Here is a 25828-nt window from a genome sequence, read left to right on the forward strand (position 1 = left end):
CGGTCCTTATGTCATCCAGACAGAGCAGTCACCTTCTGCTCTGTGTGCCAAGTATCTGTGCACTGTGGTCCTTTTAGCATTGATCTGTCTTCAGTTCCTTGAAGGCAGTCCATTTCTTATTACTTTTGTGTTCTGGGCACTTTGCCTAGTGCATAGTGAGTGTCCAATGAACGTCCCCTTCTTGCTGTTCTGTTGTTCTCCAGCCCCTGTTCTCTCTTTGCTCAGTACCTGTCTTCCAGCCCTGGAGACACCCTGTGCATTTCTGAACATTTCTCTGCTCAGTCCTTTCAGACTTCTCTTCTGATTCCTGATTCTTGAATCCCTTTGTCCCTAAATTCAATCCAGGACTCAAATGTCTCCTTCTCAGGTGCCCTTTTTAAAAGTTTTTTTAATCCCTTGAAGGGCTGAGGGGTAACATCCTTCATTCTGCAAAACAGAACAACAAAGAGCACCTTCTAAGAGACAGCTAACAAAGGAGGTAAGTACTTTTAATAGCTTACCTTCTTCAACATTGGGAGCCTAAGAAAGAATATTTTCTTGTGAGAGAATGAAACTTTTTTTTTTAAATAAGAGCTATATAGTCCAATTTACTTTCTTATTTACATAGGTTTCCAGGAAGCCCAGATTTAAGTTTAACACTCAAGTGGAGCAACTATCTTTATATCATGTTTCTCATGGAATTATGGAATTATTTCCCTCCTTTATCTGAGCATGTGCTGGTTATTTTTCTGAAATTCTTTTTAAAGCACTTAACTTGATGTGTTTACTTTACATATATACAGTCAGAAAATATGTAATTACTTAGAAAAAAGATTTAGGGTGTAATTATGTATTCATATAGGATTATGCCACATGCTTCCCTCCTGAATGTATTTTAAATTGTGGTTTTACCGCATTACCTCACATCCTTAATTCAAGAGGCATGTTATGATGCTTAACTGTTCCCTTCTTCTACTCCCTCTCTTATTTTTCTTTCTCATAAAACAGGCTGAATGGGTTGAAATGTCTGGTTTAGTTCAACTGTGCTAAAATCCTATGCTTAAGTCACCCTGGGTAACCAAAGAAAGACAGAGACTGAAGGAAGGAGTAGGGACAGGAAGGGAAGGGAGGGGACTTACTTTCTGGGCACTGACAGTTTCCAGGCACCTCATGTACAGCCCCCCTGAAGTAATGAGATTTCCATTTCATAAATGAAATAAGAGGCTCACGTGGTTAAATGACTCACCCCAGATCTTATTTTTCTGTTTGGAGGAATCCAACAAATGCCTACTACCTCATTATCTGATTTCGTTATCATTTCCTAAAATCTCCTGCTCCTCCTCTCTTGCAGAATGTAGGTAACAGCCCTGTTATCTCATTCTGCCTATTCACCCATTCCAGAAGCTCCAGTGCTATCTGCATTGTTCCCCGCCCCCATCCCCTGCTTAATTACGTCTCTGCTTCCAGCCCATTCTGCTTTTTAATAATAACTTTGCCCCCCTTCCTCTCTCCATTGCTGATACCAAAGTCTGGGGCCCAGTGGTTCTGGTTTGGGGCTATTTCAATAATCTCTTGGCTAATATCTCTGCTTCCAGTTTTCTCCCCCTCTAATCCTTGTCCTCACATGCCTGTTTTGTGATATTTCTGAATGGTGGGTTTGACAACATGACTCCTCTTAATGCACTCTCCTTTTCCCTGAAGTAAAAGTCTCTAGCCAACTCTGTCAGAGTCGTCATGATCTGGGCCATTTTCCTTGCACGTATCGTGCCCCTTTGCTCTCTCCCATGCATCCTTCACCAGCTACATGGAATGGTTCAAGTTTCCTGAGTGGCTGCAGGAAACACCAAGCTCTGTTGGTACTCTTTGCTCCACTTGGAAGGTTCCTCTCTTGATGAACTGGAAAACATCTTCTCCCTTCTAAGACCTAACTGAATTCTCCACTCCTCTCATTTTCTCTTTACCCCACTTTTGAAAGTGGGGGTCACCACCTCCTTTCCCCTGCTCTTCCTTGAATATTCTTATATAATACCATCTACCATGCTCAGCTGCAACTTTTTGGTTTGGTATTTGAGTAAATGACTTCATCGCCATTTCACCAATGGTACAAATTATGTTCTTGTTGTATTCCTAGAGCCTGAATTTTAAGAATGCTTTTGGTTGTGAATGTTTTGTTTCCTTAAAGGTTTATGTTAAGTGTAAAATATTTTTATAATTCAAACAAAATAGATGAGAGTTTTGTATGTCACAGGCTTACCAACTTTCATTATTAGTGCAGGTAGGCAGAGCGTGCTTGAGTTGATTATTGGAAGATGGTTTAGAATGGACTTGCAAGTAGATCAAGGAAACATTCAGACTTGTACTTTTTATTCTGCAGTAACCATTAGCTTTCCCTGCTTGTTGGGGTTGGGATATAAGCTGTCCCCGCAAAGCTCCTGTGTTAATGAAGGAATATTCAGAGGTGAAATGATTAGATTCTTGACAGCTGTAACCTTATCAGTTCATCCTAATTTGATAGACTGTCTGGGTGGTAACTGTAGGTAGGGGAGTTGTGGCTAGAGGAGCTGGGTCACTGGGGTATGCCCTGGAAGATTCATTTCCCTGTGACCCCTTCCCTTGCCTTCTGTGCTTCCTGGCTGCCATGAATGGAGCAGTGCTCCTCTACCAAGCCCTTCCACCATGATGTTCTGACTCACCTTGGGCCCAGAGCAACAAACTCCGCCAACCACGGACCCCCACTCTAAAACCATGAGCCAAAATAAATTTCCTCTCCTCTAAGTTGTTTTTATTGTTTATTTTGGTCACAGTGACAAAAAGCTGACTGACACATTGCCCTTAAAATTATTCACAGGGAGCCTGGTGTGGCGGTGCCCACCTGTAATCTCAGCAGCTCCAGAGGCTGAGGCAGGAGGATCACAAGTTCAAAGCCCAACCTCAGCAAAAGTGAGGTGCTAAGCAACTCAGGGATACAAAGTAGGGCTGGGCAGGTGGCTCAGTGGTTGAGTGCCCTGAGTTCAAGCCCTGGTATTCCTCCCTGGCCAAAAAAAAAAAAAAGTAGTCACAGGGGTCAAAAGACCCAATTAATTACCCTTCCTCCTATGAGATTCTGAATGAGAGTAAGATAAGAAGTAAAATATCAGCAGATTCAAATTAAATTATCAGATTTTATTTTTAGGTAAAGCCAAGTTGGAGAACATGACTTAGACTTAATGACAAAATCAGGTTTCCTGTTTCACTTCTGCCTTGGATGTGGCTGATTTGCTTGGGCTTAGAGAACTGATGGGAAGCAAGGGCTCAAACGTGAGGAGGTGTAGCTCACTGTGTGCTAAAAAAAAAAAAAAAAGCTTTGGGTGCCTCAGGAGAGAAGTTGAGGTGTTCAGATCGGGCAGCAACCCTTCACCTCACTGCCACAAAATGAAGGAATAGAGAACAATGTCAACACACTCTTAGGATCACACCAGTCTATAGAAAGGTAGGAAAATGATTTAACAGTCTTGGGTATATTCCCAAAGGAGACAAAATCAGCATGTTAGAGATACCTCCACTCCCATATTTATGGTAGCACCAACCACAATAGCAAGTATATGGAATCAACTTAAAAGTCCATCAACAAGTACAGAAAGTAGTTAAACTATAAATCTAATAGGGAATCGTTGAACTCTGAATTGGGCCTTGGTGAGCAGAAAACAAAAGTAATTTTGACTACTTTAAACTCAGTAACTCAGTGAGGGTTTTTTTTTTTTCCTTCTTTCCCCCCCTCCTCTGGAGGTATAGACTAGCATAAACATTCCTCTTTCTTTAACACCCTCACCACATTTTCTTGTAAAAATTGTAATTAGCAAAATTCATATAACAATGATTTAAATTAGTATTTCAAGAATTGTATATTATTCATTTAATTTTAAGATAAGGATTGGAATAACTGATTTCAATAAATATTTTTATTAAAACTGAAATAAACAACTGATGACATTAAAAAAATCCATCAACAGATGAATAGGTAAAGAAAATATGGTATATATACACAACGAAATACTATACAGCCATGAAAGGATGAAATTCTATCATTTGCAGCAATATAGATGGAACTGGAGGACTCATGTTAAGTGAAATAAATCAAGCACAGAGAGACAAACACCATATGATCTCACTCATGCAGAATCTAAAAAAAAAAAAGATCTCATTGATGTTGAGAGTACAGGAGTGGTTACCAGAGATTGGGGAGTGTGCAGGAAGGATGGAGAGAGATTGGTCAATGGCTACAATGTTACAATTAGGCTGGAGGAATAAGTTCTAGTGTTCTACAGCATAGGTGAATATAGTTAGCAAAAATGCACTGACCATCTCAAGAGAGCTAGAAGAGAGGAATTTTAATGTAATGTGATGATGACCTAAAGAAATGATAAGTTTAAGGCAATGGATATTCTAATTACCCTGGACTGTTACCTAATGTGTATACACTAATTAAAATGTCATATTGTATCTCAAATATGTAACTATGTGTCAAAAAAAAAAAAAGGGAAAGAAAAAGCACTGAAAGTGTTCCTTTTATTTAATAAATGAAAGTAGGAATACCAGAAGACCAGGGGAGAGGTCAATTCTTTCCAGCCAGAGTCACAGGCTAAATCATTCTCTTAAACTCAAAGTCAGATATCTTGGTTCAGGGAATTCTCTTTTTTTCATGGATGGGCTCTTAAATGCTCTAAATAAAAAATGTTATGACTCTTTTGTTTTTACCTAATGTTTATTTTATCATGATGCTGGTTAGAACAATGATATTTTCTAATCTGTAGTCAGACGTGTTATCCATTGCACCACTGGCCCAAGCTTAGAACAATGATATTTTCAACACAAAGGACACATATGTCAATAACGGGAAGTTTAATGATAAGAACAGTTGTTGACTTCACAAGGGTGTGAGTGCTTTGATGGGAAGATTGACCCTGTTTGAATGACTACGAATTACAAGGGACTTTTTCCTGCAATTTATGGAGTGCTCTGGACCATGTCATCTCAACCCCAGGTCAGTGTGTAATTGCACATCCTGATGGCAGTGAAGAGCAGTCAAAAGAAGCTTGTGCTGTGACTTCAGTGGCTTGTGCTGCCTATGCCGAGTTCTGCATGCTTGGACTCTTGGGTCAGTCCTTTAAGTTCATGGAGTTTACGATCCAGATGATGTTTCTAGTGGAACTAAACTATGATAATATGAGGCTGTGCTCTGACCTGTAATTTATTAATTCACAGTTAGATTTTAGTTCTGACTTATTTTAGGTCTGTGGGTTTGTATTCTTTTTTATTGCTAAATATATTCCCTAAAAGTTGGGATCTATTTAATTTGATCCATTTTAAAGTTATAATAGTAAAGGAAAAAAAAATTGTGGTCAGGAGGCAACAATGTAAAATGAGTAGATCAGATTTTTACACAGCAAGTCTCTTTTTCTAGGTGAGTTAAGATGATCTTCCTAGAATTAACATCCTTAACGGATGCTCAGCGCCTACAATAGCCTATCAGTGGAAGAGGGTCCTTTAGACCAGTGCTTCCCAAACTAAAAACAAAATGTGCACACAAAGCACCGACTCAGAAGGTGTGGGGTGAGGTCCCAGGTTTTGCATTTCTAACAAGCTCCCAGATGATGCCAATGACCAAGGAGACCAAACCCAAGTTACCAAATCAAAACACCAGCTCCCAACTCATCATGATTAATTTTATTCCACAGCATGTTTAAGGGAATGTTATTCTCAGGAGGATGTTTGGGATTAAAATAATTAAAAAAAACCTGGAAAGTACACACATTTATGTATCTCTTCTTTTCATTAAATATATATCTGTTTGGCAAAAAATGTTAGACTCTTTTGTACAAAAACAAAGCAAAAAAAAAAAAAAAACCTTGCAAATTGTAAATACCTGTAATAATTACAACGATGTAAACTTGGATGTCTGACAGCTTGACCATCCCATGGAAAACCTGTGTTGCAGCAGGTTCCCCAGGAGAAGGTGACACGAAACCCTCGGATATTGACAGCCCGTCATAGAGGCATTTAGGTTTAGTCTATTAGAGATGGAGTGTAACTACTGATTTCATTTGTGCTTTCAGCTAAGAGGCTGGGAGCATGTGTGGAAATGAGGAAGGCAGGTCTGGGCTGGGGCAGGGAGAGGAAGCCCAAGACTAGCTAGCGCAGAGGGCAGCGGGAGGCTGGTCACGGTCACAGTGCAGATGCGGAGTGGGCGTGGGGTCTGTGGACTGTTTGGGAGACCCAGTGCTGGCGAGGCTTACTATGAGCATACTGGCGCTGCCCTTGGGACCCAAAAGGACCAGGGCAAGGCCAAGTCAGGAGACGGGGAGAGAGATCTCAAAGCAGATCTCAATTCAAATGAACCTGGTGACATGAGCTGACCCTCGAGAGAAGGGAAAGGAGAGCATGGCGTTTGTCTTCCCATCAGGTAGCTGCGCCATTTCTTCCAGGCACAGGCCACCGGGTATTCATTCCTTGTGGTCTGGGGCTGCTGGCTTTCCTACTCTAGGAAGGAAGGACTTTGCCTTCCAGGGATTAGGATGGAAATGCCCGATGGCTCTCTTGCCAGCAGTGGCTTTTGGCTATTGTCCCACCAGTGAACTGCAGCAATGGGCAGTGATCTAAAGCAGCGAGTCCAGAAACAGATCCAAGGAGGTGGGAGGGGCCAAAAATTGTTGGGGTTAGAGGTGACGCCAAAGAGAGGGTGACCTGCAGCTTCCCTTTACCAAAAGATGATTCCAAAGCACGAGTTATGTTTTCCTTCCTCTCTCCTGTTAGCTAGATTTTCCAGTTTGGGAGGGGGGGGGGCTTGTCTGGGCCCGGCCACTTCAGTTACAGTCATAGACGAAGTCATAGTTGCTGGGTTCCTTGGGGATGGGTGGAGGTGCGTCAGGGATCTGGATGTTTTCCAGGTCCAGGAGGCGGAGCTTAATTTCCATGCTGAGCAGGGTGTCCAGGTCATTCCGTGTCAGGTCGCTCATCATGTCTTTCCCAAGCAGCGCATTCAGCCCGTCCGTCCAGATACAGTACTGGCAGGGAAAGGAGGCAATGGTGATCACGATTGCTGGCAATTACAAGAGCAGTGCAAACAGCTAACACCTAGGGAATACTCAACATTACTAGGCTCTGCCCTAAGAGCTTTCTGCTACTGCCATTTAATATTTGCTGCTGCCTCTCTACAAATTGGACATTTCTGTTGTCATCTCTATTTTATAAGTTAGAGAGCTGAGGCAGAGAAATTAAGTAAAAGGGTAGTAAGTGGAGTGGGTGGAATTGGAAATCAGGCAACCTGACTCCAGAGTCTTTGCTCTTCCATGTAGAAATGTGTCCCTAGGGAGCAGCAGAGGGTCTGAGTTCTCCACGGTTGTGCAGCACAGTATTGCTAATAACCTACCAGTGCATGCCTGGCTTTAAGGTATGGTGGGATATATATATTCTAACACTCCTGGACTCAGCATCATGCCAAGCTTGCTTCTTTCTTGACTCCAATCATCACTCCTAGTCCACTAGCTAATGTCTGCCTGACCTGATTCCTAGCATGCACAATGCCAGCTCCATTCCACTCTACAAAGATGTTCTTACCTGTGTTTCTCAGTGAAAGGGTAAGGAAACAGCTTTTGGCTGCCCAGTGTCTGGTGGCCAACATGGCTAAAATGATTGAGTGATCTCAATGGGAGATGGGAAAGAGGACCATGATACTTGGAGAAGGAGTCAACTTCTGTTGCCAGCATCTCAGAAAACTGCCTGTATTTGGATACTGTGCTTCCCTACCAGGTAGGTTGTCCCTGGTCCTACACAGGGCTCTATGATAGCATTTGCTCTGCTTCCTGCTCTACTGGTCTTTCTTCTAGCATACGCTCTAGATTCAGTTCTTTCCATGCTTTATTGGGTCAAGTTGCAATTTCAGATCCTGCTTAAGTCTATCCTTGGATTGTGGCTACCTGGGCCACAGAATATTCAGGAATTATAGCCCAGAATATTCAAGCATATCTCAACATAGCATTAAAAGACTGGTGGCATTATATAAGTCTTAAGTCACTGTGATGGGATGGAAATCTGCCATGATACACGCCAATGGCATCGTTCTTTTGGGGGTTGAAATGCACCCCCTGTGTGAGGAGTGCCACAGTGAACTGTTGGACTTTGGTTCTGCCTTGGCTATGTGATCTCAGCCAAAGCATTTAACCCATCTAAACATAGGTTTAGTGCTAAGGGATTTCTGGAAGCATTAGTGTCCTCATGAATACCTCAGCCAGATTCTGAACATGTCTAACCATCTGTTTCTTCACAAATAACCTTGATAGAAATAGATACCTAGTTTCTACCCTGGAGATCCTGATTTTTTTTTGTTCTTGGATGAGGAAATTTTATCTGTAAAAGCTTCCTAGATAATTCTGATGAATATCCACATATGGGTACCACCGAATACCATGCTCTCAAAGTTCACTACCAGCTCTGACACCATTTCATGGGGAATCCCCCAATCCTGCTCCTATACATAACTTTGCCAGCCCTGGCCAGACTCCTGGTGCATATTAACCCAGAGGGACATTTTTTTGAGAAGTGACCTACAAAGAACATTTTATTTAAAAATTATGTTGAACAATCAATTAGAAATCCTGTAATACTTACTTTGAGTTGGAATTATTAGTATCAACTCATGGTATATGTTATCTCAAAAAAATCATAACTTCTAGTTATGTCCCCCCAAAGACCTAAAGATAATGATCAAGTGTTAACAATCACACCTCATGTCCAGGTTCTCACAGCTACCATTTCCTATCATAAGTAACCAAGGGTTTAGAGAGAAAAGGCAGGAAAGATGAACCTGGTGTATCTTGTCATAGCAGAATGCAGAACATTATCAAAAACACAGGGTCATGTCATTAGTATCCATAAGCCATCTTGATGAGTGTACCTACTTGCCCCAGATAGGATAATTTGGATGCTAACATTGGCAATAACTGCAATATATTGACACAGATATGTTTAAACCCTAACTTTAGGGTAACCAAATAGTTGATGAGGCCAGTTTCTCTTTCAATATCCCACTAATAAATGAAGACAGAATGACAGAATTGAGATATCAACCTTTGGCAACTCTAGTGGATTCAAAGATCTAGGCAATGACCATCAGTAGCTGCCAATATTCAAAAAAGAAAGACAAGAAGTAGAAAACACTATTGCTACTGCTTAAAAATTGAGCCTGACTTTGGTTGGTCTTCAAAACACCAATTTATAGGCAATATTAGGAAGAGAAGAATATATAAAATGACATTGCAGTCTGTGGAGGGCAGAACAACATCTACCTGTCAAAGATATCCACATCCTGTTCCCTGAACCCTATGAAAATGTTATGTGGCAAAGGGAATGAAGGTTGCCACCAGATGACCTTAAATTAGCAGATTATTGGAAAACTGGATTTTCCACCTGTGTCCAATGTAGTCACATGGGTCCTTAAATTGAGAGATAGGGGAGAGACAGAGGGCCTTTGACTACAGAAGAGAAGGCTGATTTGATGAGAGGGCTCAAGCTGTCACTGCTGCAGATGGATGGAGACCAAGGAATGCAAGAGGCATTCAGAAGTAGGAATGATAATTTGGTTTCTCCCCTGAGGCTCCAGAAAGGAATGCAGCCTGTACCATGTTGATGGTACCTCAGGCACATCTGACTTTCAACCTCCAGAATTCTAATATAATAAATTTGTGTTGTTTGATACTAACAGTCTGTGGTAGTGTATTGCAGTAGCAACAGTAACAAATACAAAGAATTATAATCAGCACAATCTTAGACTATTGACCACATTAGAAGAGTAATGACCTGGTATCTTCAACAAGTAACTTGCAAGGAAGAGAGAAGCACATGCACATTATTGTGAAAGAAGGAGAAACAGAGAGGGACTAAAGATTCGGAGAGACCTAAAACTTGGCAACCAACTGCAGTGTATGCATCTTAGTTAGATTCTCATTTGAACAAAGTATAAAAGAATAAAAGAAAATGCAAGTTAGACAACTGTGGATGTCTGAGAGTTGACTGTGCATGATGATATAAAAACTACCACAAGAGTCTTTTGGACTGGCAGGAAATACTGAGCTCAACTCTGGCTCTGTCCCTCTAGTGTAGGGGTTAATGGGAAGGTTTCAGGAGAAAGACTGCCAGGGTTCAAATCCTAGCTCTATCACTTACTATTTGAGTGATCTCGAGAAGTGTTTTTTTTTTTTTTAATTTTTTTTTAGTTGTAGATGAACACAATACCTTTGTTATTTATTTATTTGTTTGTTTGTTTGTTTATTTTTAATGTGGTGCTGAAGATTGAACTTGGTGTCTCTCGTGTGCTAGGCAAGTGCTCTATCACTGAGCTACAACCCCAACCCAAGTTTCTTAACCTCTGTATGCCTCATTTGTCTTTTTTACAAAATAGGGATACTATTAGTTTGTTTCTCATAGAATTACATAAGGATTGAGGTGATCCACACATAAAATTATATATCTATATGTTTATATCAGTATTTATAATCTGTAATAGGGACTGGCACAGGATGACTGAGGCTAGTTATAATTACTATTATCCTTTCTGTTGTTGAGGTCTTCAGTTTGGGAAACCTTTCTCCCCTCATTTGATAAATAATATGTGTAATAGAACTTTCCATTTTATGGAGTGATTGTGAAAATAAGATGAAGTAATCAATATGCAAGTGTTTTGAAGAAGCTATAAGAATTCATAAGTATATGCTATCTCTGTCCTCGTTGCCTCTATAAGAAGTGACAGGAATAAAAATCTAGCAGTCCTAGAGCATATATTCTTATCTGAAATTAATGTACTTACACAGGGGAAAACAGCCTTGCATTGATTTAAATTACAGCTGACGTTCTACTATTCTGAGTAGTTTTCTATAATGTTCTATACATTTTGAATATGGTGGCCTGTGTATAACCACTCTTTTACTTAAAAAACAGAACTAGTAGGACACAGTGTCTATTTTCAGAAAGATGAAGACAACGTCTTACCCTTCTGCAAACTAAATGTCAAGTGACACAGAATTATATTTAAGCACCATTCTAAATGCAGGATTTGTGTCTAATCTTTCCTCTTTCTTTGGGATGTACGATTTTATTCAAAAGCTTCAAACCAGTGAAAACCAGATACTAAAGACCTTCTAAATGAGCTACATCTCCTAGGGGAAATGAGGAACAAAAGTCAGATTTCACTAAAATGTTCCCTTCCCTTTCTAAAACCTGTTTATGCAATGACATGCAAAACAAAAACTTGAATGGTATCGTCTAAAAATAAAATTTTCAAGCATGATGTTGGGTTCCAGTTTACAAGAGAAAAAGTTAAATCAACCATAACTGCTACTTTGTCTTACAAATGCATTTTCCTAGATTTATGCTAAACCTTTTAAATATAGCTGACAGTGTGCTTCAAGAAGAGAAACAAATTATACATATAACAAGATGTCAAAAAGGAATAAAAGCATCTTGGAAATAAAATTCCAACAGCAGAGACAGCCCTAACCCTCTTAAAATAGCTTGAAGAAACTTGGAGAGAACCTACTTCATCAGATGTTTTAAAGAATAGAGACTAGTTTATCTTGGGAAAATCCAGACCAAAAACCTAAACATTCAATGAAAACCAAAGCTCTAGCCAGGGCTGCTTCTTCCTCTGGATTAACAATTATGCCTTTGCTAAGTTTGAAGCATTTGTACATCCATTTTCTTTATCATTATGCTATAATTTGGACCTTAAATGTACCCTAAAGTCTCATTTGTTAAAGGTTTGGTACCAGCCTGTGGTACTATTGGAAAGTGGTAGAACCTTTAAGAAATGGAGCCTAGTTGAAGGCAGTTAGGCCATTTGGAGTTGCCTTCAAGGGGATATTGGGACCCTGGACCTTTCCTTTTCTCTTGCTTACTTCCCAGTCACCATGAAGTAAGGAGCTTTCTCTTTCATAAGTTTCCTGCCATGATGTTCTGCTTTACCAGAGGATTCAAAATCATAATAGATTCAACCAACCACAGCCTAAAAGCTCTCAAACCCTGAGCCAAGATAAACCTTTCTTGCTTGTTAAGTTGATTATCTCAAGTATTTTGTCCCAGTAATGGAAAGCTGACTAGCACACATGAAATATCAATCAAACTACTAAGAAGTTGGACCTGTTATAACTGGCAATTTTTAAAGAGGTTTCTAGTCTACCTCACGATAATAAGATTCCTCTTTGTTCATGATTATTTTGGGCAGACTTCAAAAAAATTTTTCTTCTTTTCCAGTACTTTTCCTTGTGCTGTTTTTCTAGAAACAATATAACATTCTGTAATAAATCAACCCCACTGAGACTCTTACCTCATGCTTGTCAGGAGCAATGAAGTTCAGTTGGCAGTTTGAGTCATACAAGATGGAGAAAGCAAGTTCAAGCACCTCCTACAAGAGATCCAAGAAAACACTACATTAAAGAAGATTGGCATTTTCTTTTTACAGTTATAAATGGCTGCAGCTTGAACATGGAGTAGGGCTTGCTGCCTGTCTGGATAAGAGAAGCAGCAATGAAGATAGCAGGAAGAGGGGGCATGCTTTTCAAGGTTTGCAGCATGAATCCTTCTCTCCATTCAGGAGAGATCTGTGGAAACCACCTGATCTCTCATAACAACCATGTAGTAAGTGATGTCACTACCCTTATATGGGGCAGAGTTTAGAGAGGTTAAGGCCACATGGCTCCAAAGCTGTTCTCTTCTTCTTTCTGCAGTATCTCCATCCCAGGGAGACATAGCAAACACTAAACTCTCCCACAAGCAGCAGCATGAAGGGCTGCTCTACCTTCTATCACTCCCAAACAGACAGAGGTCCATAAAAGTCTGACCTCCCCAAAACATAGAGGTTATCTCCAAGGCAACGAGCCTTCTGGGTGAACCCAAATCTCAATGGCTGTCCTTTGCCCTTTGCACTACTGTGGAGCAAATGCACACACAGATTTTATTCACTAGAGGCTGCAGGATATTAAGGAGAAGCATGGGTTCAAGTGACAGACCTGGACTCATTCACTGTGGAGGGCAGACCGCGGGCCAGGCCCAGAGTTCCAAGAACCAAATGACACTTTCATTTCACTGCAGCTAAATGACTTTGGCCAAGGTGCTGAGTGTCAAGTCTAAAATGTAAGTTAAAAACCACTTTTCTAGGCACGTAATCTACCAATATCTAGCACCATGATCATCCTGCTGGCCTGAGCAGTCAACAGGATGGAATCTCTGGAAAATGAGAGTCCTCAGTACATCCCAACACCCCGTGGCTCCAAATCTGGAGGAGAAGGGTCAAGTGTATCCATACCCCTCTCTTCTGTGGTGATCTGGGAGCTGCACTGCTCAGTAACTGCCCCAGGGAACATTCTTTCTTAGGGAGCCAGACTTCTCCACGTCATTCTCCACCTCAATACGTGTCAGAGGATTTGCCTTTGGTGAGTGACCCCTGGCGCCAATGCCCCAGAGAAAAGGTGGAAGGCAACCCAACAAAGTCAATGCCTCCAGATTTCAGAAGAATTAAAGAATTTTGCCAAAATAAACTCCGAAGACCTACTGTGAGCTGGATCCTCTCTCAAGAGAGTCCACCAAGAAGCTATTTCTGGTTCTCGTGGAGTTCCTGTGTGCCATTGCTCACCTCCAGCTGTTCCCTCATCGAGAGGAAGCAGCTTTAGTTCTGAGGCCAGACCTTCCAGAATCTCACACTCGAATGGCTTCCCTCACTCCACCAGAAATAGAAGGAAAGAAGGATGTTGTGGCATGGAAGCTATTCTGAAAAAACACTCCTCCATTATTTTTTTTTGTTCTTTTTATTCCTTAGGATTCCATGCAGGTCTCTACCCAGTGAAGATGACATGTAAAGCAGCTCCACCCAAACAAATAACAAACAAATCCCATTTTCCATTAAGTTCGGCACCTGTTTCCATAACCATATCTCACAGGTCTTTTAATTTACAATTAAATCATCATAGCTTTACTAGTAGTAGCATCAATTGATATTATCCTTAAAAAAATAAAGCAATACACATCAAGAACCAGGGAATCCCCCTCCTGAGGTTATTCCAGAAAGAATATTCAAAAGCAAGCAAGTTACATATTATTATCTGTAAGAACATTATGACAAAGTAACTATCTCTCTCTTCTTTGGGTACTAAGGAAATCACAAATTAGCAATTGAAAGAAATATATATGGTCAGTCATTCAGTAAGATAATTATAAACACCTGATATTAAGTGAAAAGCAGGAGAAATGAACACTATGCGCACACAGATCATAATTATGGACAAAGTAGACAGACTACTAGAGACCAGTATGTGAAATGAAAATTGTGTTAAGGTGCTGGGATTATAAATCTTTTCTCTTCAAAATATTTTTTTCCAATAAAACCTTGAACTCTAATCTCAAAAATTCACAAAAATTATTGTTGGATAAGGAATGTTGTATAAGCAACTATTTCTTTACTCATCGGAGAGTCATTCATTAGAAAAACTCTGACTCATTCTTGAGAGAAAGGAGAAGATGGGCTTTGCTTTTGAACAACCAGTCTGGATATCACAGCAGCACCAGGGGACTTTTCGTGGTAAACAGGACAAGGCAAAACTCATCAAAATCTTTCTGGCTGAGCCTGGATGACAACTGCCACTTTGCTCAGGGAAATCGCATGGCTAATCACCCCTGGTGGCAGCAGCTGGTTTGAACATCACCATGGCTGGCCTGGACTGTGAGCTCCTGACAAGGTGCTGAAGTCTCCTGAGACCAGGGTATTGGCAAGGTCAGCGCTGTGACCCTGTAACACTTTCTCCTCTGCAGAAGGATGGAGAAGGAAGAGAAATAAAGGGGTGTGCTGATTTTGGGCTTTGCCCTTGTATGCCTTACTTAGGATGTAAATGATCAGAGCTGTCCTGACCTAGATTGCTGATAAACACAGGCAGGAAATGGGAAATTCGTGAGAATGTCAATCCCCACTTTAATTTCACTGAGGCTTCCTGGGAGGGTGGGAGGAATTAATTCTCTGAACCACAGGCCTGTGTGAAAGGGTGCTATCACTTATAATGGGTTTTATTGACGTCTTCAGCTTGCTGTCATTGAATCATTGGTGGAGGTCAGCTCTGCAGCACTTGGAGCAGAGAGGCTGCCAAGCTGGGAGCAATGGCGCCTCTCAGGCCAACACTCTGGAAGATGCCACCTGTCCAAACTGCCTGGGAGGGAGAAAGGCGCCAGGTGGTGGCTGAGAAGGCTGTCACAAAACTGGGGCAGTGTACTCCTCAGGGGCTTCCAGCCACAGACCACAACAATCACACAGATATCTAATGCTCTGGGGCTTTGCTGCTCACTTCCAAAGGCCTTTCATTCCCTCTGGATTTAATTCAGTGAAAAATCACACCCAGGAGCAGTTTATCTCCTCCCATTTTGCTGACACACACCTGCCAGCCTGCCATGTGGAGGAAGGTTCTGGATGGGCTGAGTTCTAGGGAAGGGGGGGATCATCCTTCTATATCCTCAGGTCTCTCTATATCGTCAGGTCTCTGACTTTGAACTCAATCCTCTGGCCCTGGGATCAGTGACAAGGCACACTGGGTCAAGGATGTTCAGAGAAACAGCACCTGGGTGCAGAAAGTGTATGAATGCATTTTCTTCCATGAGTCAAAAGATAGACTGGCAATACAAGAACAGAATCTTATGCAACGTATTTTCAGTGCACAGCATTGGTTCAGGTTTTAGGGCAACTTAACGTATCTGGACATTTTACCCAGCATCCCCTTAAATACATTGGTTCTCCATCTATCCAGATCATCTGGAGGACAAAGTATGTTGATGAAAGACACAGGATGGAATTTGGCCTATGTGTGGGTGTTAAATATGGCCCCAGAAATAATAGTAGATTTGATAGCTACAGTGCATTGCTGCTCACCTATATATCTGTGAATCTGAGTTTCTGTTTTAAAAGGCAAACAAATTTACTCATTCGGATAGTGCACAGTAGAAGAGGCTGCTTTTTTCAGGCACCTATACCTTCTAGGCTTCAATCCATCTTAATACCATTAACCTCTGGTTCTCCAACCCATTTTCTTCTCCCTGTCCCCGGGTATCCTAGGCTCCCAATTCACTGGTTCCCAGTTAAAGAATGCTCTTTCACACATGGAGAGGCCCCTGGGCCTTTTGACATGCTGTGTCCTCCTCCTGGAAAGTCTCGCCCTCATTTCTCCACCTGGCCAATTCCTTTTCAAAACCCAGCTCAAGTGCCATTTCCTCCATGAACTATTCTCAACTCTACTACTCTGTTTAAATTAATTTTTTGGCGTAGATGATGAATTGTAGTTGTACATTTATAAATAAATCATATCAGTGGACACCTAGGCCCAAGGCCAGGTAATATTTACCTTTGGATTCCTGGTACCTATCACAAAGAAGATGCTGTATGAATAAGGAGTGCAGTAAATCTGAATAAAAGTCTTTTTAATTAAGACCAGGGTTTCAAGCCAACTCTAAGACATCACCTTCTAGGAGAATCTGTTTCTTATTTAAGATTTAAGAATTGCATTATAAAAGCAAAAGCTGGGTTCTGGAACGTTGGAAGATGCTAGCTTCACTTATAACTAATATTCTCCTATCTGAATCAGGATCCAGTGAGATCCGCCCTCTGATGATTACACGGTGACGGTCTAAGCTCCAAATCCAGTGAGACAGCACTGCATGTCCAAGTTAAGCCACACAACAAGAAGTCAACTTATTTTATAAATTATGGAGTTTGAATTTAGAATCCTTAATCCTTAAAAATCGAAAGTCTTACAATTGAATTTCCACCCACCCATGACAATTCCTTTCAAATCTCGGTCAGAAATTTTCCACTCTCTGAGAAGAACCTGGCATTTGTTTCCACAGAGGTTTGCCTGTTGAACAGAGCTTTGTTAAACACTTAGATTCTAAGCTCCTGGAGGCTGGGCCATGTCTCCCCATTGGCCACCCCATACCCAGTGCTCATCAGATCTCAGGCACCTCAATGCTGAATGACTAAATGTGTGAATAAATGCCTCTACTATGGAGGGCCAGTTCTCTTCATCTCTTTATTTTCAGGGCCTTGGACAGTGCCAGAGACATTAGCAAACGTTGAATAGGTGAGAAGACTGCTAGAGACTAATATTTTTCTATTAATAAAATGTCTCTTTTGTGGATTCTAGTAGATGAGTTTGCCTTGCTCAGCAATTAAGCCAACCAAGTCCCGGGGCACAAAATGTCAGAAGCTACGGAGTTTCTGGAGATTCTGTGGGAAGGGTCAACAGCAAGACTGGGTTGTTGCCCATCCTATACTTAAAGATCTCCTATGGACATATTTTGGCTAATTCTCCTTTGAAGCTGCAAGTGTCCCCTCTCTTACTCAGAAGTCCCAAAAGTAGGGAGGAAGGGGCCTCTGGGTTCCTAGAAGGAAGGGTATGGGTGTGGGGAGTTGAGGAAGAACTGTGGATTTCCTTTCTACTTTTTGACATTTTGCCTAAAGAAGTAGGTATATGATCCAAATGTTACAGGACAAGTAATTTTCATGAATATACAAATGAAAATCCAGACTGATGGAGATACTGCTGTCCTCACTCCTCAAGTCAGATTGAAAGAGGGTGGTGGGTGGCCAAAACATCAGGGCCACCGAGTTCAAGAAAGCAGCTTCCATTTGCAGTCTTGTTTATGTGTTTAATAAAATGTACCCCATCCATCCACCCATCCACCCATCCATCCATCCATCCTTCCATTTATTATGAGTGCCATGACAATAATAATAAAAAAGTTTAGGAAACATCATGGACTATGTTAATATTCTTTAAGGGAAGAGGAATGAAAAGTAAGAAGGCCAAATCCACACATATATATATTATGTTCAAATGTGATCATCCTCTCCACACCTGTTTTGATCTTGGCAACTTGTGTCTTTTGTTGTTAGGCTGGAAGAGAATCAATTTTATTCATCTTTTCAAAGACCCAGCTTTTGCTTTGTTATTTTTCTCTACTATTTTCCTGCTTTCAGTTTCATTGGTTTCTACTCTAATTTTTATTATTTCTTTTCTTTTGCTTGTTTTAGGCTTAAATTGCTCCTCTTCTCTAGTGACCTAAGATAAAAACTTCAATGATTTTAGATTGTTATTTTTCTCACATATTCATCTAATGTTATGAATTTCTCCATAAGCACCATTTTTTACTGCATCCCACACATTTCAATAAGTTTTATTTTTATTTGGTTTAAAACATGTTGAAATTTTTCTTGAAACTTCCTCTTCAAACTATGGGTTATTTAGAAGTTAACTGTCAGATTTTCAAATATTTGGGGGATTTTTAAAATTTATCTTTCTGCTGTTGATTTTTAGTTTGTGTTTTGAAAATATACATTGTTATTTTTTTAAGTCTAAAATATATTTTATGGTCTAGAATGTGGTCTATCTTGGCAAATGTTTCCTGTGAGCTTGAGAAGAATGTATAGTCTTTTGTTTCTTTGGTGGATTATTTTATTAATGTCAATTAGATCAGGTTGATTAATTGTGCTGTTCAAGTCATCGATATACTTTTTGATTTTCTGCCTGCTTGATCTATCGATTACTGACGATGGAATGTTGAAATCTCCAATATAATAATGGATTTGTCTATTTCTCCTTTTAATGCTATCAGTTTCATGACTCGTACTATGAAAATTTCTTGTTAAATTCATATATGTGCAAGACTGTTATGTCTTCTTGGAGAATTGACTCCTAGATAATTTTCTTTGTTCTCAAGTTTGCTCTGCCTGAAATTAGCTACTCCAGTTTTCTCTAGATTAGTGTTAACATGGTATGTCTATCCCTATCTAGTACTTTTAACCTATCTTAGTCTTATATGGCAAGGGGTTTCTGGTAGACAGCAGACAGTTAGGTCTTGCTTTTTTAAAAAAAATTGACAATATCTTTGGATTGATGTAGTAGAACACTTATTTTTAAAAGGATCATTGATATAGCTAGATTAATGTGGATGTGTTGGTAACTCTTTTCTATTTGTTGATTTTGTTCTTTGTTTCTTCTTTTTTGCCTTCCCCTTTTTAATTACTGTCATTCATTTCACTTATCCATATGCTGTAATCATCAATGCATGCTTACTATTATAACCTTAAACAATGAGTAGTCATCGTTTCGATGTGTTAACAATAAAAACTAATATTTTTATTTTACCTTTATTTATTCTTTCTCTGATACTCTGTCCTTTCAAATGTAGATTCAAGTTTCTCATCCTTATAATTTTCCTTCTGGTTGAACCAATTCCTCTAACATTTCTTGCAGAGTAGGTCTGCTGACAATGAATTCTTGTCACCAAGTTTATCTCAGTTTTTGTTTATTTGAAAAAAACCTTATTTTCCCTTTTTATATGTGAGTAACATCACTGGATTTAATATTCAAGGTAAGTGGGCTTTGTTCTTTCAACCATCTGCTCCAATCTACTCTCCTTGCTTGCAAGTTTCTTATGAGAAGAAACTAATTATTATCTCTAATTCTTATCTTTGTCTTTGAAGAGTAAGGTGTTTCTCTCCTTATAGCTTCTTCCAAATTTTTCTCTCTGCCTTTGGTTTTCTACAGCTTGAAAATGATATGTTTAAGTGTGGGTTTTTTTGGTGTATTTATCCCCGCTGGTGTCCTCTAAATTTTCTGGATTTGTGGTTTGATGTCTGTCATTATTTTGGAAATTTCTTGACCATTATCACTTCAATAGTTTTTCTGTTTCAATCTCTTTCTTCTCCTTTATTCTTGGAATTATACATATGTTATGCCTTTTGCAAATGTCTCATGGTTCTTTGACATTTTGTTGTGATTTTTTCTTTTCTCTTTGCAGTTCAATTTAGGAAGTTTCTACCAACTCAATTCATCTTCAAGCTCATGGAGTCTTCCCTCAACCATGTTAAGACTACTCATGAGCCCACTGAAAGCATCCTTCATTTTCATTACAATGTTTTTAATTGATAGACTTTCCTTTGGACTCATAAAGTTTCCGTCTCTGTGCTTACATGACCTCTCTGTTCTCGCACATGATCTACTTTTCTCCATTAGAGCCTGTAACATTTTATTTTAAATTCCCCACCCAACAATTTAATATTTATGTCATACTGGAGTCTGGTTTTTATCATTGCTTGGTTCTTCAGATTTCTTTTTCTTTATTGGCATGCCTCTAATTTTTTGTTAAAATATAGACATGTTCTATCAAGTAATAGGAAATAAGATATTTAGGTCCTTAGAGTGATAGCCTATGCTAAATTGGCAAGGAACTGGGTTATGTTTACATTTGTTATAGTTATTAAGTGCCAGATCCTCCAAAGTCTTCTTGTGTCATTGTTTTTGTGTCCTTTACTGTCTCTGGTTTCCCTAAGTAACTCTCTTCAGAGAGGCAGTATCTTGCAGATATTTCATCTACAATCCACTATTATTACTTTGGAGTCTGAGGATGTGGCAATGAGGTTTAGGGAAGATATATAGTATTCTATAATCTTCCAATTAAATCTCAATCTTTTAGGGGCTCTTTGTCTTGGGGATGTCAGTTTTTCAATAGTATAGCTTCTCTAGTAGTATACCTTTATTCCTCCTGTCCCTTCCCCTTTTCCTTGGCTATAAAATTCCCAATTAATTTCTTTTAGACCCTGATTGCTGTTGACTATGTCTCTTATCACCTCCAACCCCACAGTTGAGATAGGGATGAAATCAGATAAATTCCTTGCCCCTAGTTGGAAAAAGGCCTGGAGAATTAGGACTTTTTAATTAAAGGGGCTCTGGAATATTTCATAACTATTCTTTCCCATCCCTGACTGTGAGGGATCTTTCTCAAAGAGAGAACCTCCTGAGGTTTCTGAAATCCATGGAAGTATACCCCACTTGCCAATGGAACCTCTAGGAGTTTCTTTCTCTCAATATGAGTCTATACTAAGCCTGAAGAAATTCATCTGAAGTATCACAAGTGTTCCTACTGTTTAGGAACAGTAATCCAGTGGATTCTGCTCCAGGTAAACAGATCTTGGTTGTGACTCTCTTGATGACCCTGAGTCTACATTTCAGGGTGATGGTTTGCCTGCATCTTCAGCTCTCTGAAAGGTTCAAGAAAAGTTGTTAATTTCTAGTTTGCTCAACTGTTTTTTTTTTTTGTTGTTGTTGTGGTTGTTTGTTTGTTTGTTTGTTTTACTATAAGGATGGGAGTGACAGTTTTCAAGCTCTTTACATGTTGGGGATGAAGCAGGAAGTCTCTCTGATCTATTTTACTTAATTCCTTCTGTCTCTCTTCAGCATGCTTGAGTCGTGGCAGGCTGTCCCATGGCCAGCTAGGGCCTTCTCTGGGTTAGACTCCTATTGCTGTAAATTTCCTCTAGTTTTCTGCTAGGCTTCAAACATTGTATAACCAGGGCTCCTTAGCTGGAACTGAGCAGAGACAGTGCTCTCTGAGATTGCAGAGGGAACACTGATGTGCACAGCATATGGTAAACCCTATTGGTGTTACAGGAAGGCAGTGCCACAGGAGGCAAATCATGAAAGCGGGGACCTTGTTGCTACAGTTAAGGATGCTCTTTGGAATCTGAAGAGCTGCACAATCCCTGTTGTCCCACACACATCATGGCAAAGAGAGACATGGAAATCGCTATAGGTGCTGTATAACTGGTGATCTACAGACCCTGGCCTCTGAGACATGCCCTTACATCATTATTCTTGTCTTTTAAGTACATTATATGACAGTGTTCTGATGGGCTTGCTAAAGGAGGAATACACATGGACTTGGGAAGAGTTACACACATAACTTAAGAAGCAAACATCTTGTGATCAGCTTCCCTGGCTGCATCAGCATCCTTCTATTAAACTGAATGATAATTTCATTGTAGTTTTGTTTTCCTTAAGTATAAATAGGGTAATCTCACAAAGACCTAGATTCCCCTTTATCTGACAACATTTGAAATTACAGACCATTTATTTTAATTCTGATTAATAAGGATGTATGTGACATTGTTTTCCTCTTAGATACTGATGCTGGAAATAAAGAAGCAACCTATTGATCCATGTGACACTTTTGGCGCTAAAGTGTCTAGAGCAGCCAGACAAATCTAGATACTTTTGTTCATTGATGAGATATATATATATATATATATATATATATATATATNTATATATATATCAATATCATAAGATACCAAGAAGTATAAGAAAAGGATTGGCTCCTCGATGGCCCCTCTGAAGGCAAATCCCTCCAAACTGGGGACAAAGAAAATTATTCCATCTTTCCAAATAATGCCCCCTGCTGTACCCTCTGTAATGAAATAAGGACTATCTATCATGGTGGCAGCTGGTCGGTAGACTAGGAGGGGTGGTGAGAAATGTGCAATGGGAAAGAGGCTGAAGCAATATAACAAGCTGGGAAATTTTCCTCCTTTCATCTGGGTTTGAGATTTTTCACAGACTATTTTTCCACAATGTTGAATGATACCAGGTCCCTACAGTTTTCTGCAATTTTTTGAGTCATCTGGTATCTGCCTTTTCCAGGCCCTATTGACCCCCACTCCCCCAGCAAGGTTGCTGTGGTTCCAAGTTGGGAAGGGAGAATGAACACAAACTAAAGTTTAAGAGAAGCCCCAGAATGGACAGGGATGTGTAGAGGAGGTTGGAGATGCCAGATAAGAAGAACCAGGGCAATTCCCAGGGTTGGAAGTAGATGGGAAGTGAGAGAATGGAAGAGATAGTGGGCATTAAAAAAAGTGCTGAGGGAGAGAAGGAGTAAGGGTAAGAGGTACAAAATGAATCAGGAAAGGAAAAAGGAATGTGACCCTACATAATACACACACACACACACACACACACACTCACACACACAGAGCTATAAAGGAGGGCTGAGACATCACAGTCGCTGACTGCACTGTGTAGATAGAGCTATTTGCAATAATTTGGAAATCATACCTTGTTTTGTTTAAGGGCACCTTTCTCTTTCATGTGAGGACAGTCCTTTCCCGTCACCACAGCTTTGATATCTGCCACCGGCACTGCAATTCATAAAAGAAAATGAAAGTAATGACACCATTGAAAGCTTCAGCATCAATAAAGAAGCAGAACTAAGCACTGAGTCTGCTTCCACATTTGCTGGTCCCAGAAATGACTGCAAAAAAGAGACAAGAAGAGTGGTGAAAAAAAGAGAAGTTAGGCTGTGTCCCAGGACTAGAGACTAAAACACATTCTTATATTCTGGTAAAAACGCATCTGTGGGGAGAAAGAACTATGTCCACAAAGTCTGCTTCACTAAAACAAAGACACTAAAAAAAATACCATTCTAGGAGTGTTGAAGTGATGGCATTAGAAGCAGCAATGGATAACAGTGATTGTAAACGCATCAACAGATGAACACTGTCATTACAGAGGGCTTCTGTGTGCCAGGAGCAGTGCCAAGTGCTTTTTCCATGTCAGTATCTCTTTCTACAGCATCTGCATTTATGTAGTTTCCAAGTTTGGGATAAAGAAGGAAAGCAGCCTTATTTCAAAAAACGTACCTGACTCTCAACACTTCTCAACTCTCACTCCTTGATCTCTCCCTATACCATCTCATTATTTCTTGGGACAATTCCAAGAAGTAGGTGAGATTATCCTTATTTTATAGACAATGAAATTAAACGGAAATAAAGGAAACCTTAATCAGATAGGGAATTCTTAAAATAATGCAGTTAGATAAAATGATGTTATCTCATGTCTTAGGAGGTGGAGGAAGATAAGAAAAGATGTGAAAACGTCTCTGCATTTAAAACTTTTGTTAAAAATCAACCAAGAGAAGATAGTAGGAGGCTGGTTTGAAACTTTAAGGTAAAAATGCAAAGTCATCCCTCCTTCTCCAATCACTAATCCTTCAGTCCCACGAGGATTGTGAATCTATGGGCACATGCAGACTAGCTTGTCTTTACCAAAGGTGGGAATTTAGGATCTCTGAGTGATCCATTCCTTATGCTGCTTCAAATCAGGAGGAGAATGTGAGATTTCACAGTTAAAGATTGTATAATTTTTTTTCAGAAAATTGGTTGTAAAGTTGATAAATATAAAATTACAGAACATAAAGAATGTTGAAACAACTGAACAGGAAGGCTATGTTTTCTGAATAAACTAAAATCAAATCTGTTGGCAGCCCTCAAGCTCTCTCTACCATAAGAGCAGTGGGGGTGTAGAAGCCCTTCCAGGATTCTCTGTAGGCTCCTCACCTCATGGGTTCCTCCATCCTGAAGCCCTGATTCTAGACCCTTTTGGTAGACATTATTTGCTCACTTATACCTGCCTTTCTGCTTCTTTTGGCTACATGAAAGACTACATTTCCCAATAGTCTTTGTACATAGGTGGGGTCATGTGACTAGCCTTGGCCAATGAAATGTAAGAGAAAGTGCTTCTTTTCTAGATTGAGCCAGTAAAAAGCCCACATTCTCTATTCTGTTTCCCCAGCTGCAGAAACTGAAGGAGTACAAGTTTCATTCAGATGGTGCAACTATGGACGGCAAAGCAAACATTGGCTTGTGTTCCTAGGTGCAAGTTAGATAACATGAGAAACAAACTTTTGTTGGGCTTAAGCCACTGAGATTTTGGGATAGTTTGTTTCTACAGCAAAATGTGGCAATGCAGTCTGTCCTGAGTATTATAATTCTTTACTTCAGATGCCTTTTCTGTCTCCCTACCTGGGCCCCTTTAGATTGGCATCTTGCTGTAGGTTCTCTGTATGGTTCCTGAACCTACCTTTGACTGTAAATTCTGACTTCAGTACTCCTCAAATCCATTTTCATAATGAAAAATCAGTCTTATTGCTCTTAGTAGCTGAGCTGGCTGCCTAATCAATACCCAAATACCAAAAGAGGGCAGATTCAGACACTTTGAGAAGTTGATTAAAATTTCAATGGGCATAATGAAGTGAATTTTTAATATGACTAGCACACCAATTCAATAAACCTCAAGCTTCATATGAAGTTTGGATTACAAGTACATTGTAGAAAGTCTTTTGTATAATATATTATGTGGCGAGTGAATTATAGAGAGGGTTCACAATCTACAAATAGTAAGTTACTTGTTGGCTTTGAAAACTCATTGTATGGAATGGGACAAGAGGAAGATAGAGGTGAGTTCATCTCTAATGGGAAGAATTCAAGGACGAAGTTACTTCCCCAGTGGGTTTTGTGGAAGTACACTATTTTATCTTTTTAAATATGTATTGTCCCTTGTTAGAGAGATAAACTGCTATCTCACTCATAGGATTATGAAACTCACAAAAGAAAACCAAATACAAAGTAACTTTGCATTTTGCATGTTTTTTCCTTTAGATACACCAAAAGATTAAGCCTAGGAAGGACTGATAATGCCATCCTTGCTAGTCCTAGGGGCAGACACAGAGGGGTCAGCCTTATGCTTCTTGAATATATGTTCTAAGAAGGTCATAGGGGGATTTTTATGACTTCAAAGCCAAGCCAGTATTTACATCGGAGCAAAATGAAGAGGTGAGGCCCAGAGATAAGAGAACCAGGAGGGTCACTTCTACAAGAAGCACCTACTTTTACCCTCTGAGACAGGGCCTCATTTATTAGAATTATTCAGTTCAAGTTGGATTGAGACTATCTTAATTCAACATTCCATTTTACATATGGGAAGACTGAGGTTTTGAGAGAAGAAATCAGTTACACAATGTCACATACCTAGTGGAAGACAGAGTTGGGCTTAGTGCTTCATGCTCCAGTGTTAAGGTGTAATTTCTTACTAAGGTTTGAACATGCCAGCACCCCAAATCATGCTGAGCACTACCCCAAATATAGTTGTCACTTCTGACATGTTTAGGAAACTTTTTGCTA

At 39.9% G+C, this 25828-nt stretch overlaps 1 protein-coding gene across 6 annotated transcripts in view; it reads right to left on the bottom strand.

Annotated features, from left to right (window-relative positions):
- Nucleotides 1–5667: 5667 nt before the first annotated feature.
- Nucleotides 5668–25828, bottom strand: part of Elmo1 (engulfment and cell motility 1) — a 561359-nt gene continuing 541198 nt past the window's right edge. For all 6 annotated transcript variants that reach the window (XM_048786467.1, XM_048786466.1, XM_048786470.1 and 3 more), the window contains 3 exons: nucleotides 22926–23008; nucleotides 12332–12409; nucleotides 5668–7019 (listed from right to left, as the gene is read on the bottom strand). In XM_048786467.1, the coding sequence (XP_048642424.1) occupies nucleotides 6819–7019; nucleotides 12332–12409; nucleotides 22926–23008 (362 nt within the window). In that variant the 3' untranslated portion in view covers nucleotides 5668–6818. The remainder of the gene's footprint in view (nucleotides 7020–12331; nucleotides 12410–22925; nucleotides 23009–25828) is intronic.

Source organism: Marmota marmota, unplaced genomic scaffold (genome assembly GCF_001458135.2).
Source record: "Marmota marmota marmota unplaced genomic scaffold, marMar, whole genome shotgun sequence".
In the NCBI taxonomy this organism is placed as follows: Eukaryota; Metazoa; Chordata; class Mammalia; order Rodentia; family Sciuridae; genus Marmota; species Marmota marmota.